General features: G+C 40.5%; 1 protein-coding gene across 5 annotated transcripts; it reads left to right on the top strand.

The window, feature by feature from the left end:
* The first annotated feature begins 1,040 nt into the window (after window positions 1–1,040).
* Window positions 1,041–13,772, top strand: znf384a (zinc finger protein 384 a). Of its 5 annotated transcripts, none has more exons than XM_053334302.1 (11): window positions 1,041–1,172; window positions 3,233–3,300; window positions 4,242–4,560; window positions 5,025–5,147; window positions 6,191–6,354; window positions 6,446–6,522; window positions 6,682–6,906; window positions 8,406–8,573; window positions 9,159–9,237; window positions 10,904–11,062; window positions 11,846–13,772. In XM_053334302.1, exons 2-11 carry the CDS (start codon window positions 3,238–3,240, stop codon window positions 12,248–12,250), a joined length of 1,782 nt encoding a protein of 593 aa, XP_053190277.1. In that variant the 5' UTR covers window positions 1,041–1,172; window positions 3,233–3,237; the 3' UTR covers window positions 12,251–13,772. The 5 variants fall into 5 exon arrangements, with proteins under 5 accessions (XP_053190277.1, XP_053190278.1, XP_053190279.1 ...); XM_053334303.1 differs by lacking the exon at window positions 1,041–1,172 and adding an exon at window positions 1,392–2,302; XM_053334304.1 differs by lacking the exon at window positions 1,041–1,172 and having other exon boundaries at window positions 2,492–3,300; window positions 4,242–4,551.
* The last annotated feature ends 351 nt before the right edge of the window (window positions 13,773–14,123 follow it).

Below are 14,123 nucleotides of genomic sequence, written 5' to 3'. Positions count from 1 at the left end.
AGGACACACAAAGAAGGCATTTGATTAAAAACCCTAGAAAGATAAAAACACACATTGATCTAATAAATATTCTACAAAAGAACTCAAGAAATGAGTGTTATCGAATCCTGTCTCCATATTTTAGTTTAGACTTCACTGAGAAGATGTGAGTTATTTATGAATATTGTAAAGACTAGACCAGTTATTCTGAAGCCTTTTCATGCCAAGGACCCCAAAACTGACACAAATTACGGCATAGACCCCCATTTGATAAGACTTTGTCTGAGGTTCCCCCATCTAATCTTAAAGATTTTTCTTTTTTGGATGTTTTATTAATCCACCAAGGTGGGTTCAGGTTGGGTACATGGTCATGTGACTTCAGGCCAATCATTGTCCCAGACAGGCAGGGAGGCAAGAGGAGTATCCAATAAATGACATGGGTGCCACCACATTTGGTCCAGTGAATATTTAAAGAATAACAAAACCTTAAAGAGAAAAAAAAGAAATTCATTTTGTTTGATACAATGAATTTATTTATCTTAATCTTCAATTTTGGACATGCATTGCACAGAGAGAAAAAGTCCACAACCGGCGTTGATGTAGAGTCCAAAAGTGACATCTGGATAGCACTACAAAATGGCATACTCACTATGTAGTGAGTAGTGAGCGATTTCGGACACAGCCATAGTTATATATCGTTCTCAGTGTGGACGGTCCTTTAATCTTCAATTTTGGACATTCATATTATCATATAAATCATCTATTTCTGTGCATTTAGTATGCAAACTGTTTTGTTTCATATAAATAAATAAAGTTTAAAAAAAAATCGGGGCTGATGTCCCAAAAGCCTCCCCTTACCTCCGCCCCTGTTTGGGACCACTGGAGAGACTAACCCCAATCCAACCACTGACTGACCTAGACACTGCAGTACCACTTTTCTACCACCTGGTGGCGGTAATGCACCAACTCGTTGTTGTGCTTACCGCCAACCAACCTGCAAAAAAAAAAAAAGCGAAGTAGAAGAAGAAGAAGAAGGCTGTGTGGAGAGCTGGAGGGAAAAAAAAGGGGAGAGAAAAAAAACCAAGAAAAAAAAGGCATTTCTGAAGGGTTTGAGGGGCGGATTTGGACAAAGTTTCCCAACTGTCCCGACCCGAGGAAGATCCGGGGGGGTTCACGGGGAATCGATTCCACCGGTAATGAACTGAGGAGTTATAAATGTGCTGTTTAATGAAGTGTTTTATTTTTCAGTGTGTCTCAAAGCACCATCGTCCCGGCCGCCGGAAGTCTGCATGAAGCTGCGTCTCCTGCACAAGCGTCGACGTTTTTCTTTTTTTTTTTTTTTTTTTTTTTTTTAGCAGCTCCCTCCTGTCTTGTTTTTTTTTTTTTTTTTTTTTTTTATTCTACACTTTTTTTTTCTTCTCTTTTTTTTATTTTCTCTCAGTGAGATGAGCAGGGAGGAATGGAGGCTGCAGACAGAGAGCGGGGATGTTTGTGTTTACCGAGCAGCAGATGAATTTACAGACAGGCCTCCTTGTAGCTAAAGCGAACAAAAGGAGAGAATTAATGGAGGCTAAGCTACCCCTCCTCTCCTCCTCTCTCTCTCCTCTCGTCTTGTTGACGTTTGTTAGCCATGTTTGTTTGGTGTGAAGCAGATTTTCCTCTCACTATGAACCCTCTGCAGCTTGTACTCATCTAAACTGAGCGCTGCACTGACAGTTTTTTTGACTATTTCTACTCAGCTTTTTTGCAGGATCAATGCCTGCTAATGTTAGCCCGCTGCTAACTCTACCACCGTGCAACCAGCTTGTGCCCCCTCGTCCAAAAATGGCTCTCAGTGCACTGAAACATTGACTTAGATATAGACTTTTTATTATTGTTATTACACTAACTACCCCCTTGTTTCAGACGCCTTGTCGTTAGTCGGTATATATATTATAACATGAAAGGCTTGTCCACTATTTGTGCATATAGGTTGTGCAACTGCAGAGGAAGCAGCGTTAAAACATTACATGAGTTTTGCATTGCTAAATGTTTTGCATGATACTTCAAATGTTTCTGATTTGATTATATATGTGTGTGTGTGTGTGTGTGTGTGTTAAGTTTATGTTAAGAGTATTTATTTATGGGTCTTTTACTGCCCCGTGGACTTTTATCAGTCATGTCCAAATATGTTAGTTCGGCTTTACTAACATGTAATTACATGCATGCTTTTCTTGGTATTTGAGCAACATGGCTATGCATGGCAGTCACACTCTTTTACATGCATACAGGAAGCCAAAACCTCCAAAACTTATTTTTTTTGATGTTGGTCTATAATCGTAGGGTAAGGTTGTGGAAAATAAAGTGCAAATGCATGCCAATGTCGAACAATGAAATTACCAACACTTCCCTTTTTTACTGGAGAAATCATGTCGCATATGTGTCAGTGGGAGATGATCAGGAAACAGAAGATGAGATGTTTGATTATATAAAAACATTTAAAATAGACTTTTAACAATGATTGTTGTCTTCAACAAACCATATGCACTCTTAGAAAGGATGTCACTTAGCTTGCATCTAGTTTGGGTGATCTCTGTGCTACCTTTTTAAGGGATAGATAGTTAACATTATGACACACATTTGTTTGGGTTGTGTGGTTGCTTAACTGATTGACATGTCGCTAAGGAAGCAATCGCTCTAAGATTGTGTAATTTATTTAAAGTAACTGTGTGTCAAATACGAGTAGGGAAGTGCGTGGTTTTGTTGCTAAACTTAAACAAAGAAAGCCTCAAAGACTGATTATCAATAGTGTTTTCTCAACTCTTGCCTATTCTGTCCTCCTGTAGATTTCTATATCCATCGCTCGTGGAGTTGAACATCTTTGCCTGATTCCTTTCACATCCTCTTCTCTGTAAATCTGATCAAAAAAGTCATTTTTAAATGATAAATTACTCCAATAAAGTACAAAAATTAAAAAATTGCCTTTCAATCAAATTTGTAACAACCATCTATATTATTTGAATGGGATTCCCACAAATGATGGTCCATGCAATGTGGCCAATTTATTACCACTCCACACTAATCCCAACATTGGAAAACTTTGACATGTTCAGTGTGTCAGCCAATTGAGGAGAGGATACGTGGAATGGAAACAAACTAAGATGATTGAAACGCAGCCATGCATGGTCTCGTTTCACATTAACGTAACAAACGGAGCATATAGTAAGAAGGAGGAGGACAGGTGTTTTCTAAGTGTGTTGCTTTTTAATTACAGAAATAATGGACGATTCCCATTTCAACTCATCATACTTTTGGTCTCCCGTCCCCACTGTACAAGGACAGGTAGAGACAACCTTATTGTTGGAATTGTCTTCAAATACACATAGTATAGTGGTATGTTCTGTGTCAAAAAATACCCGGAAGCGATCACCATGGCTTTGACTGTTTATGCAAAAAAAAAAATCAACTTTCAATATTTTACTTTAAAAAGCATCAGACACTGACTTGACCCAGTACATGTTGTTAATGACGCCATTAAGAGAAAAAAAAAAGTGTGAGTGAAGTTGGCTTAACCTCACATTAGAAGCAATTTGATGTGAGTTCTTGAACAGCCGAGGATTGACTCAATCACATGATCACTCCTGTCCCTCTCCTCTCTCATCTCTTCAACCCCTCTTTGATCCCCCCTCACTTTTTTTTGTTGTTGTCTTGTTTTACCTTTATTGCATCTCACCATGCTTTCGTTCTCTCTTCTCTCCCATTGCCTTCTTCTCCCAACGTGGATCTAACCCATCATCGACTCCCGCCCTCGACAACCTCCTTCTCGCCTCCCAATTTTCCCTTTCCATCCTTTTCCTTTTTCTACCCATCCCTCCGTTGTTTTTATTTTCTTTATCCTTCCATCACACACGACTTCTGTGTTAACTTTGTTGCATCTTCCATGTGTGCTCCTTTGTTTTCTCCTCATCTAAACTTAACCCATCATTGACTCCACCTCCGTCGTCTTTCCTCTTCTTCTGTACTTCCCTAAACTTGTTCCAATCTGCCCTTCCTTCCTCCTTTCTTTCCTTCGTTCCTCATACACCTGTTTCACTTCCTTCCCTACCTTTGTTCTCCGTCACAACCTCATTTCATCCTTTATACTCCATTATATCTCCCAATCCTTTATCATCACCCATCCTTCACTCCTCCCCTCCTCCTTTACTACTTCACCCTCCCTCCCTACCTTCTCCTCCCCCTCCCCCCCTTACTATCAACCTGCCCCTCTACTCATCCCAATCTAGATCGAGAACGCCATGTTCCTGAACAAGGCAAAGGAGCAGCTAGGTCCGGACAAGGCCAACGTTTCCTCCTTCCCTCATCCTTCGTCGTCGTCCACCTCTTCCCCCCACTACCCCACAGCCGTGCTCGCCCTCCCGGGCTCGATGGACCCGGGGTCCGGGTTGAGGCTGGTCCCCAAACAGGAAGGAGGTGGGGGTAACGCGGGCGGAGGCGGCGGACCCATGAGTGCAATCGGGCAACACCTGCATCAGTCGCACACAACCCAGAACGTGACCGTGGTACCCGTTCCCTCGACGGGTATCATGACAGCAGGTCAGTGGGGTACTGTGATGATTTTTTTCTTACTTCAATCACAACATCACCCCACTCCATTTGCCATTATGTATATTTCTGTATTGTCTTATTGTATGTGTGTCTGTTATCTGTAGAAGTTTGCATGAAAATCAGGAACACTATAATTATTAAACTGTAGCTACTACTTATCTTTCATTCTTTATATCCCTCAAAGGCAGCGATTGGAAGGTTTTTGGTTGTTAAAGAGTATTAATCTGAATTATTGAGTTAAATTTAAGCCAACAATCTGGCACTGATTCAAATAATGAATAGTTGGTGCAGCTTTGACCCTGGTACAAAAGTATGTTTGGTGGCGCTGCAGGTTATTCTCACAGCGCCTATTGTTAGCTACTCTTAGGGGAGAACGGTAGCTTAAAATAACTAGATGGTGAATGTAAAATATGTTGTTTTGACCAATCGGGCAGCCAGATCACAGTTTCTCTTCCTCTTAGCGGGGTTAGTCATCACAACCCCTCAAGGCACACTGGTCCCCTCTGCCTCCACGCAGTCATTTGTAGCTGGACACCCCACTGCCACCACCATGATAGTGTCTACAGTGCACCACTCAAATGCAGGTAAAACACAAGTGCCATTCATATCACCTATGTCATTTCCACATGTGAATAGAAAATGTACTCTTTGGATGATTTTATAAGTATTTATTTTTTTCAAGCACTCTGGTTATATATTATATACAGTACTGTGCAAAACCGCCATCACCATATATACAAGAAATATTAAATATTATTATTATTAATTAGGGTTCCATTCCCTTTAGGTTTAAAAGAGCCAGGTTCCTGCTATTGCTCAAGTGTAAGGGGAGATCTCACTAAGTACTTGCCACTTTAGCCTATAGAAGCTGCTGACTTTTCTATTTTTTAATACAGCATACACATTTCCTGTATTTTCTGGTTATATTATAATAAAGAGACTGAGAAATGATTATATATGGTCATTATAGCATTGCTAAAACAACAAATCCAATGGTGGCCTAAGACTTTTGCACACTATTGTTTATATTTTTTAGCTTTATTTGCTTTTTCAGATATACTCTCATCATGATCAACACAGTAAAACTCTGTAAAACAGCATAAACACGATGAGCAGCCGCAGTAGAGCAGATGAGGTTGAGCACAGAAATTCAAGCAAGATAAATTATTCCAAATAGTAAAACTTTGTCTTCTAAATATTTAGATTTTTTTTAAACATTTCTCTTCTGAGGTGAGTTCAAAGTAAACTGAGGCCAGACACTCAAACCTCATTTGATTTGAATGAGAACATCCGGTTTCCCTCCTGCCTTTCATTTATTCCTGCATTTTCTGTATTGTTACATCCCTGCACATGAAAACACACACACATACACAACCACACACACACACGCACACACACACACATTCACACACATATTCGTACATGTCCATACTCTTTAGTAAGATTGGATGTTGTTACTAATCAAAGCGGTTCACCCCTGCACAAAGCCTCACATAGATGACATGTAGGACTCAAAAGTGTCTTCAATGGATACTGTCTTCATCTTCACCCAACGTCCCCCACACCATCTCCCCTCCCTCACCCTCTTATCCGCTGTCCTCTGTCTTTACCTGCCTCTTGTTTCCAGACAAGAAGGGTGACATTGCTGTACCCCCTGCAGTTGTCATGCCGACGCCAGGAAAGCGAGGCAGGAAGAGCAAGCAGATGATGAGCCGAGTGGCCGGAGTGGGTGGAGTCCTCCCTCCAGGAAGTGACGCATTAATATTGGCACACCTCGCTGCTGGTGGACAGGTGAGGGTCTCTTCTTTTAGGTTTTTCTCTTGCTTATCTTGTATCCTTATCTGCCTTTCTTCATATCTAATATCTGATTATTCTGTTCCAGCACCATACTGCGGACCCCTACGACCTGTCAAATGATGAAGATGATCATACCAACAAAGATGGCCCTAAATCCTACAGGTGGGGGACAGTTCTTTAGACAAGAGAAACAATGTAGTTTTTGTGGTGTAACACATTTATATTAACATTTAGAGCTACGCTAACACTACATAAAATCTTCATGATTACTTTTTGTGCCATGAAGGTTTTGTTTTTCTCTCTTTCCCCTCCCTTTCTAAGGTGTCGGATGTGCGCAGTGACGTTCTTCAGCAAGTCAGACATGCAGATCCACGCCAAGTCCCACACTGAGGCCAAACCCCACAAGTGCCCCCACTGCTCCAAGTCGTTTGCCAACTCCAGCTACCTTTCCCAGCACATCCGCATCCACAGCGGGGCCAAGCCCTACACCTGCACCTACTGCCAGAAAACATTCAGGCAGCTCAGCCACCTACAGCAGCACACACGGTACTGGTCGGGGCTGGGTGGTTTGATGGTCCATTATATATATATGTGTGTGTGTGTGTGTGTGTGTGTGTGTGTGTATGTGTGTGTTTGTGGTTTTTGCCTTTTAAAGTACATGTGTGTGTTCCTGTGTGGTGATGGATGGAGGGAGGAAGGTGTGGTGGGTTGGGGATGTGCTGGGGTGTCATGGGAGAGTGTTGACAGTGTAAAGCTCTTTTGTGCACCTTTGCACACGTCACCTTTTGATGGTGCAACACTTGTTCCAAATTTGTAATAAATCCATGTTATTCAGCTTGTTGTTATTAGCTATTTAGCTCCTTTCTGCACACTGATCATCAGGACAGGAAGCAAACATTTCCATCATTACATTAACAGCTGCTTTAAATTAAATTTCAGCCTGTTTGGACGCATGCTGATTGAGTTTGTGGTTGAGGAGGTTAATTTATAGTTCCACTTAATTTAACTGGTGATAAAATTGCTGATGTCAAAAGCTTTGCTTGGTCCCACATTGATGTTGCCTTTTATAGTTTTTCCTTGGATCCACCTCTACCTTCACAAAAATCCCCCTCCTTGTTTTTTGGCACCCTTTGGACACTTTTCACCGTCATTTGAACTGCGTATATTGTTAAAACATCATATCAACAAATTAATATCACGTCAAACAGGAAAAGCAGTGAAAATATAGTTTAATGTAATAAATAATAAATTATTAGACTGCGGAGATAACCACAGTGATTATCAAATAGTGGAAATGTTACCAGCTGGAGAGTTAAACTCATTTTAAATACACAGTGTTATTATATTTTGCTTAAACTGAAGCTATACGATCATTTAAAACTGCACATCCTCCTCCTTGTGTCTTAATAACATCTAATAACAGATTTCCAAATGGTCAAAATCCCCCAAAAGTTGCTCATCAGACTTTGAAAATGTCTTTTTTATTTTTGGCACTAATCTTATGAAAGACTTAATTTGACCTTTGCTCTTGTCATTTCTTCTATTTGCCATGCGCTGGATTTTTCTGTGGATTTAAGGCCATTCATTTTAAATAGTAAGAGGCGCTCCACTGGCCCGCCAACCGTCCCGAATTTACTTTTCAGTTAAACTGCAGTCAGACACATTTCACACTCCACTCAAATCAGGGCACACCAGATGGAGAGAGAGAGAGAGAGAGATTGCGCGAAAGAGAGAGAGAGAGCGAGAGAGAGAAAAGTGTGACTGTGCTTGCTTATGTTTTTGTTCTGTGTTTTCACAACTCAGACACAGCACAAAGAGCACACTGTCAAACTTAATGATCTTCGATCAACGCTACTGATCGCAGATTCATACCACCTGAACGCATGATTTGGTCTGCGGTTCATCATGAAGTTTGGTCATGCTGTAGCCTAAAAATCTCTCGCTGTTTCTCTCTCTTTCTCTCTTTCTCTCTCTCTGTCTCCCTCTCTCTGTTTTTCTTTCTCTCCACCCTCCCCCGACCCTCCAATCCTGGTGTCCCGTGTTAGAAACCACACTGAGGCCAAGCCCCACAAGTGTCCCCACTGCTCCAAGTCGTTTGCCAACTCCAGCTACCTGTCCCAGCACATCCGCATCCACACCGGGGCCAAGCCCTACACCTGCACCTACTGCCAGAAAGCATTCAGGCAGCTCAGCCACCTACAGCAGCACACACGGTACTGGTCTGGGCTGGGCTGGGTGTGTCTGAATGACCGGGCATGTTTATATGTGTGTGTATGTGGGAGTAGGTGCACCTGTTTTTATGTCCATGTGTTTTACAGAGGAATTTGACTTTTACTTGCATCATCTGTCTTAGTATTAGATATGCTGTAGGTAGACGAATGGATCTATGTGTTAGTGTTAGATTAAGAGGTAAAAGACCCAGCCTGTATTGTTGGACAGTGAGACTGATTGAAGAGCGGAGGTGATAAATGGATGATTGCACGGAAGGAAACACATTTTTTTTGCCTCTATACCACAACAGCTGATCAATCTCAAAATTCCCTTGCTGCTCTCACTGTGTTAGTACTTAGGTAAGTTTTCGTAGCCTCACTGTGTGATTATAGCATCTCTCCATTTATAAAGGTGTGTTACAATGTCTGTCTTCACCTCGACAGTAGGTTAGCAGTCAGCCGTAGCTGAAGTTTGGATGGCTTGATCGATTCCTTGTTTGCACAACAACACTCTCACCGCCTCACTTTCTGTCTGCTAAATGAAACTACACAGTCTAACCTGCTAATGTCGTGTATTTCATCTTCTAGGATTCACACTGGTGACCGACCATACAAGTGTAACCATCCTGGCTGTGAGAAAGCTTTCACTCAGTTGTCCAACCTACAGGTAAATTATCTCTCACATTTCATCCTTGCCTGCTTGTCTTTTCTTTATTTGTTGTCTAACTTCCTAAAATATGAATAGAAATGAATCGATGGGACTTTTTTTTAGCCTCACGACTGCAGCTGCTGTTACTTCCTGTTTAATGATTAATCTTCTTTCTCAAATAGAGATTGGGTGCGGTTAATACTCTAGCAGTGTGTCAGAATAGTTGTGAAGCTTTAGCCTGCAGCATTAGCCACTGTATATAGAATAAGTTACATGTCAGTATCAGACAAATGTGAAATCAGACGATGGCTTCTTTATCGATGGATCTTGCTTTATTTTATAGTGAACCCCTGTAGATGTTCCTCCTCAGTGAGCCTGGTTGGTCCTATGAAGGTTAAATATTTGTGGCCTCAGTTGAAATTTGGATAATAAATACCAAGTGCAGCATGCTAGGTCTTATGCTTGGATGGATGTCTCCATACGCACCTGCTATTTTAGTTCCATGTATGTGCAGCAGCAGCAGCAAAAGGGCGGAGGGTTGAGTGAAGGTGAATATAGATCAGTAGGTGTGGTGATTTATAAATACTTCCTCAGCCAGTCACATCACTGCTCTCATAGCTATGAAACAGCCGAGCCAATCACAGTTAAACATGATGGCGACAGCTCAATAAACAGGAAGCTTTTGCCAGACATTTTAAGGTGTCACAATATGAACACACATCAACACAAATCTGCAGCCAAAGACAGATGGAAATGATTTCTTCATTAGTTAGTGATTGGGTGAAGCCATTTATATGATTATATCAGGCTGACTCTATTTCAGCAGTAATTATAATGCATCTCACCTCGTACTTGGTCACATGCCTCAGTAATTAATGCTTAACAGCAGAGTTGCATCTCAGTGTGTTTCAAGGATAAACATGAGATGCTAATTTTGCTAAAAGAAGAAGAAAGGAAGAATAACGAGGCTGATGAGCTGCTAACTCAATGTCTGCTTCATAAAAATGCAGAATAGTGAATCAATCAATCAATATATCAGTCCTGCTGCTGCTGTCTTCAGATGCTGCAGTCATTTAATAAACTGAAGGAGCTTTTCATTCAGTATAAACAGCTGTGGACAGCCGATACTGTAAGAGTCACCCACATTCATTAATAGATCAGTGCTGCAAACTCATTCAGCTACTTTAACTACATTAAATATTATTTTCCGTGGTTGGAGAGGGTTTTAATTATTTATGATATTTTAAATTAAATGATAAAGTATTCATATTTTAAGCATTAATCAGGTGTTAAAGCACGTCTGCAGCAAGTATTTAGTTTGAAAAGCAGGCGCCTGATAATGTATTAGTATTCTATGTGATGCTTACAAAAATAAAAGCATTAATGCGGATGATGTATGAATGTTGCTTTCCATTATATTTTTAACAACAGCTTAAATTTTATAACTTGGAGCTCAAAATTAAGTTTGTAAAGAAATATTGGGGAAACTAATCAACATTGTCAGAAAATGACTCAGAATATGACTCAAAATATGAAATATCTTATAATTGCCAAAATACACTGCAGGGGGGTTTAAAATATCATAAAAAAGCATTCACTTTAATAAGTAATTTAATCTTTCGTAGTCTTTGAGTCTGCAAAAACAAAATGAACAGTCATAACAACTCTATGTCTCTTCCTACAGTCTCACCGTCGGCAGCACAACAAAGACAAGCCGTTCAAGTGCCACAACTGTAACCGTGGTTACACAGACGCCGCCAGCTTGGAGGTGCACCTGTCCACACACACCGTCAAACATGCCAAGCTTTTCTCCTGCGGCCTCTGTAACCGATCCTACACCTCGGTAAGACCTTACACCTGTCGGATCGGTTATCATAGAGTATTATGACAGAGGAGATGCATCATGTACTTTATGTGCTTTATTTGAATATTAATGTTAATATGTAGCAGGTTATGATTTAATGAGTATATCAAGTTATATTTATTGTCTTTGAGAATGACAGTGTTATTCTTGCATCCCCATTTAATAATTACAGCCCGACCAATAATGGATTTTTGGGGCCAATGCCAATACTGATATTAGGGAGTAAAAAAATTCCACTATCGATATATTGGTTGATAATATTATATGTGTAGAATATATAGATAAACACCCTTTTTTTTTTGTTATGATCCCTCAAATGTAATGAAGGTATGATATTTTACAGTTGAACTAAAACAGTAAACTTCTCCAGAAATTTAATAATTAGAATTAGCTATGAATTAAAAAAACATGCAGAACAAAAAATAACAACAACATATGCATATATTGAACATGAATTAAGAAAAAGGGTCAAATATACATAAAATGCTGACTAGATAACTTTTTTTAAAAAAGGGCACATATCGGTCAACATATTCACCTATACTGGTACATCTGTGATTGGCCAATATCGGCCGATTATATCTACTAATAATCTCAATAATTCTACGAAACATGTCTTACTAGTCACTCACATGAAACATCTACAGGATATATTTCATTTATGTATAAAAAGTAAACAACAAGCTTTTTTTCCAACTTTGAATCAAAGTAATCCTCATGTTCTGTGTCTTGGTGTCTCCACGTGTCTCTGTCCTCTTCTAGGAGACGTATCTAATGAAACACATGAGGAAGCACAACCCCGACCCGCTAACAGTGGCGGCGACAGTAGCTGCTCAGCAGGCCCAGGGCCTCACAGGAGGAGGCAGGGGCCGAGGACGTGGCCGAGGGAGAGGAGGCGGAGGACGAGCGGGCCAGCTCCAAAACCAGGCCAACCCTAACAACGCCAACCAGAACCAGAACCCCGGACCCCCCGGCAGCTACCAACAACCCCAGCAACCCAACGAAGCTGTAGTTCAATGCCCGTTTGACCTGCATCAGTACAAGACTGTAGCAGCCAGCGAAATCCAGTACAAACCAGTCAGTGTGGCTGACCTGCCCGTGGCACACAAAGACCTCTGCCTCACCGTCTCCACGTCAGCCATTCAGGTGGAGCACATGAACTCGTAGGCTGCGTCTTCCCAACCTTTGTTTTTTTCTTTTTCTTTTTCTTTTTTTTTGGAGGAATTGTCTGCAATGTAAAAAGGTCCATATGAACAAGTAATTTAAATGTATTCCATAATATATTCCTCTTAAAACAAGTAAACATTGGCTAAAAGGGTGGAAGACTTCACTGCCCTACGACTTTGCAGACGATGCAGATCATGTGGTTTTTAAACGTCTGCAGTCGAATCTGATCACACAACAAGACGCTCGAGGGGACTTTAGTTTAGATTCACTTTCATGTGGCTCTCAGTGACGGTTTTCTGAAAGGAGTTTATCAGGTCGTGTTTAAGATACAAGTCCAATTTTTATCCACCAAGTGGCATTTTGTTTTTTTTTACCTTTCCCTTCGTTATAAGAAGCTTTAATGCTGAGTACAACATTAAATTACTTGTTTAGAAGACAGATATTTTACAATGTGCTCCTTCACTCCTGAGCCCACTCATGCCAAGGATCTCTGAAGTAGAAATGCTGGTCTTGGACATCGATATAAGTATTTTATTTCTTAGCCTGAAGCCACATTCCTGCAGTCTGTAGAGACTTTGAGAAACAGGAAATGGGTTTGTCTCCTGAACACACACTAATCTGAAACTGGTTTTTGGCTTTTTTGGATTGTGATGAATGAGACGCTGATTAAATCCTGACCCGAGTTTCCCCCCTCAATCTCCTCTTAAATTCACTTTTAATCCATCAGGAGTGAATAGACTCATTATTCTCTTATAGTGTGGTGCTTTTTAAAACATAACAAATGCACTGATCCTAGACCAGCAGTCCTGCTCTGAGACTCTTGATCTTGGAGGCTCATTGATGTCTAATCTCATAGTTTTCTGACATCATTGGAGGATGAAGATCACAGATATTTTACAGTGTAAAACATCTGTAAGATACAAAAACAAGACCCCCCCTCTCTGCATGACTGTAGTGCAGAGTATTGTCTTATATTTTTTAACAAATTCAGATCACATTAATCTGAAAATTCTCCATTTATTAAATTGAAACCAAAATAAAAAGGGAGAGAGAAAACCAGGTATCGATGATTTAAGACTGTAGAGATTCACAAAAGCAACTAAGACATCACAGTAGTGGTATGTGTTGGGAAGAGAGGAAGAACTAAGATCTTAAATGAATTAAAAAAAAAAAAAAAAAGTGTTTTGAACGACACTGTCGATGTGCCATGGACAAACAGAGGGTGGACCAGCCTGAGGACGGACTTCAAAGGAAGAGGAGCAGCAGGGAAGGAAAAGGATGCGGTGTTATTGTGGGTGTCCAGTTTCCCAAACCATGCTGTCCTTTAATGCCCTCCTCCCCATTTTTTAGAAAGCGAAGGAATTAAGGAACCCTTTCTTTGTCTGAGCCCAAAGGATTGAGGAGAAGAAGAAGAAGAGAAAAAAAAGAAAAAGAAAAGAAAGACAGAGCAGTTCAAGAATGCACTAAACGTGAGGAATCTGCAGCCGAGCGAGATGAAAAAAACAGAAGAGGAGAAAGAGAAAAAAAGGGCTTGGTGGGGTGGGAGGGGAGGGGGGTCATAAAGAAAGCACTTGATGAAGCTTGTACTTCACCGCCTATGTTTGTCATCATTGTACTTTTTTTTTTATATATATATACATATATATATATATATATATACATCATGTGTATGTATTTTTCTACCAACAGAGGAACGTGTGAACGAGAGAGAAAGCAAAGTGAGTGCATGAATGTGAAGGGAACAAAGAGGAAAAACTCCTAACAGCGTTTTTTTTGTGTCCCCCCTTTTTTTTTTTCTTTTGTTACTAATCAAAAAAAAAAAAAGAACATTTACTACCCTCCAATGAGTAAAGACAGCCCTACTCGGCATTGT

Source organism: Scomber japonicus, chromosome 15 (assembly GCF_027409825.1).
Source record: "Scomber japonicus isolate fScoJap1 chromosome 15, fScoJap1.pri, whole genome shotgun sequence".
In the NCBI taxonomy this organism is placed as follows: Eukaryota; Metazoa; Chordata; class Actinopteri; order Scombriformes; family Scombridae; genus Scomber; species Scomber japonicus.
The sequence above is the reverse complement of the archived record's forward strand: the minus strand, read 5'-3'. Positions and strand labels throughout refer to the sequence as shown.

What these genes read in the sequence shown, in the direction of transcription:
- znf384a (XM_053334302.1), top strand. Translation starts at nt 3,238, where the DNA reads ATGGACGATTCCCATTTCAACTCATCATACTTTTGGTCTCCCGTCCCC. An exon ending in GATGGCCCTAAATCCTACAG is followed by an intron (nt 6,523 to 6,681) that starts GTGGGGGACAGT and finishes TCCCTTTCTAAG; the next exon opens with GTGTCGGATGTGCGCAGTGA. An exon ending in CACCTACAGCAGCACACACG is followed by an intron (nt 6,907 to 8,405) that starts GTACTGGTCGGG and finishes GTCCCGTGTTAG; the next exon opens with AAACCACACTGAGGCCAAGC.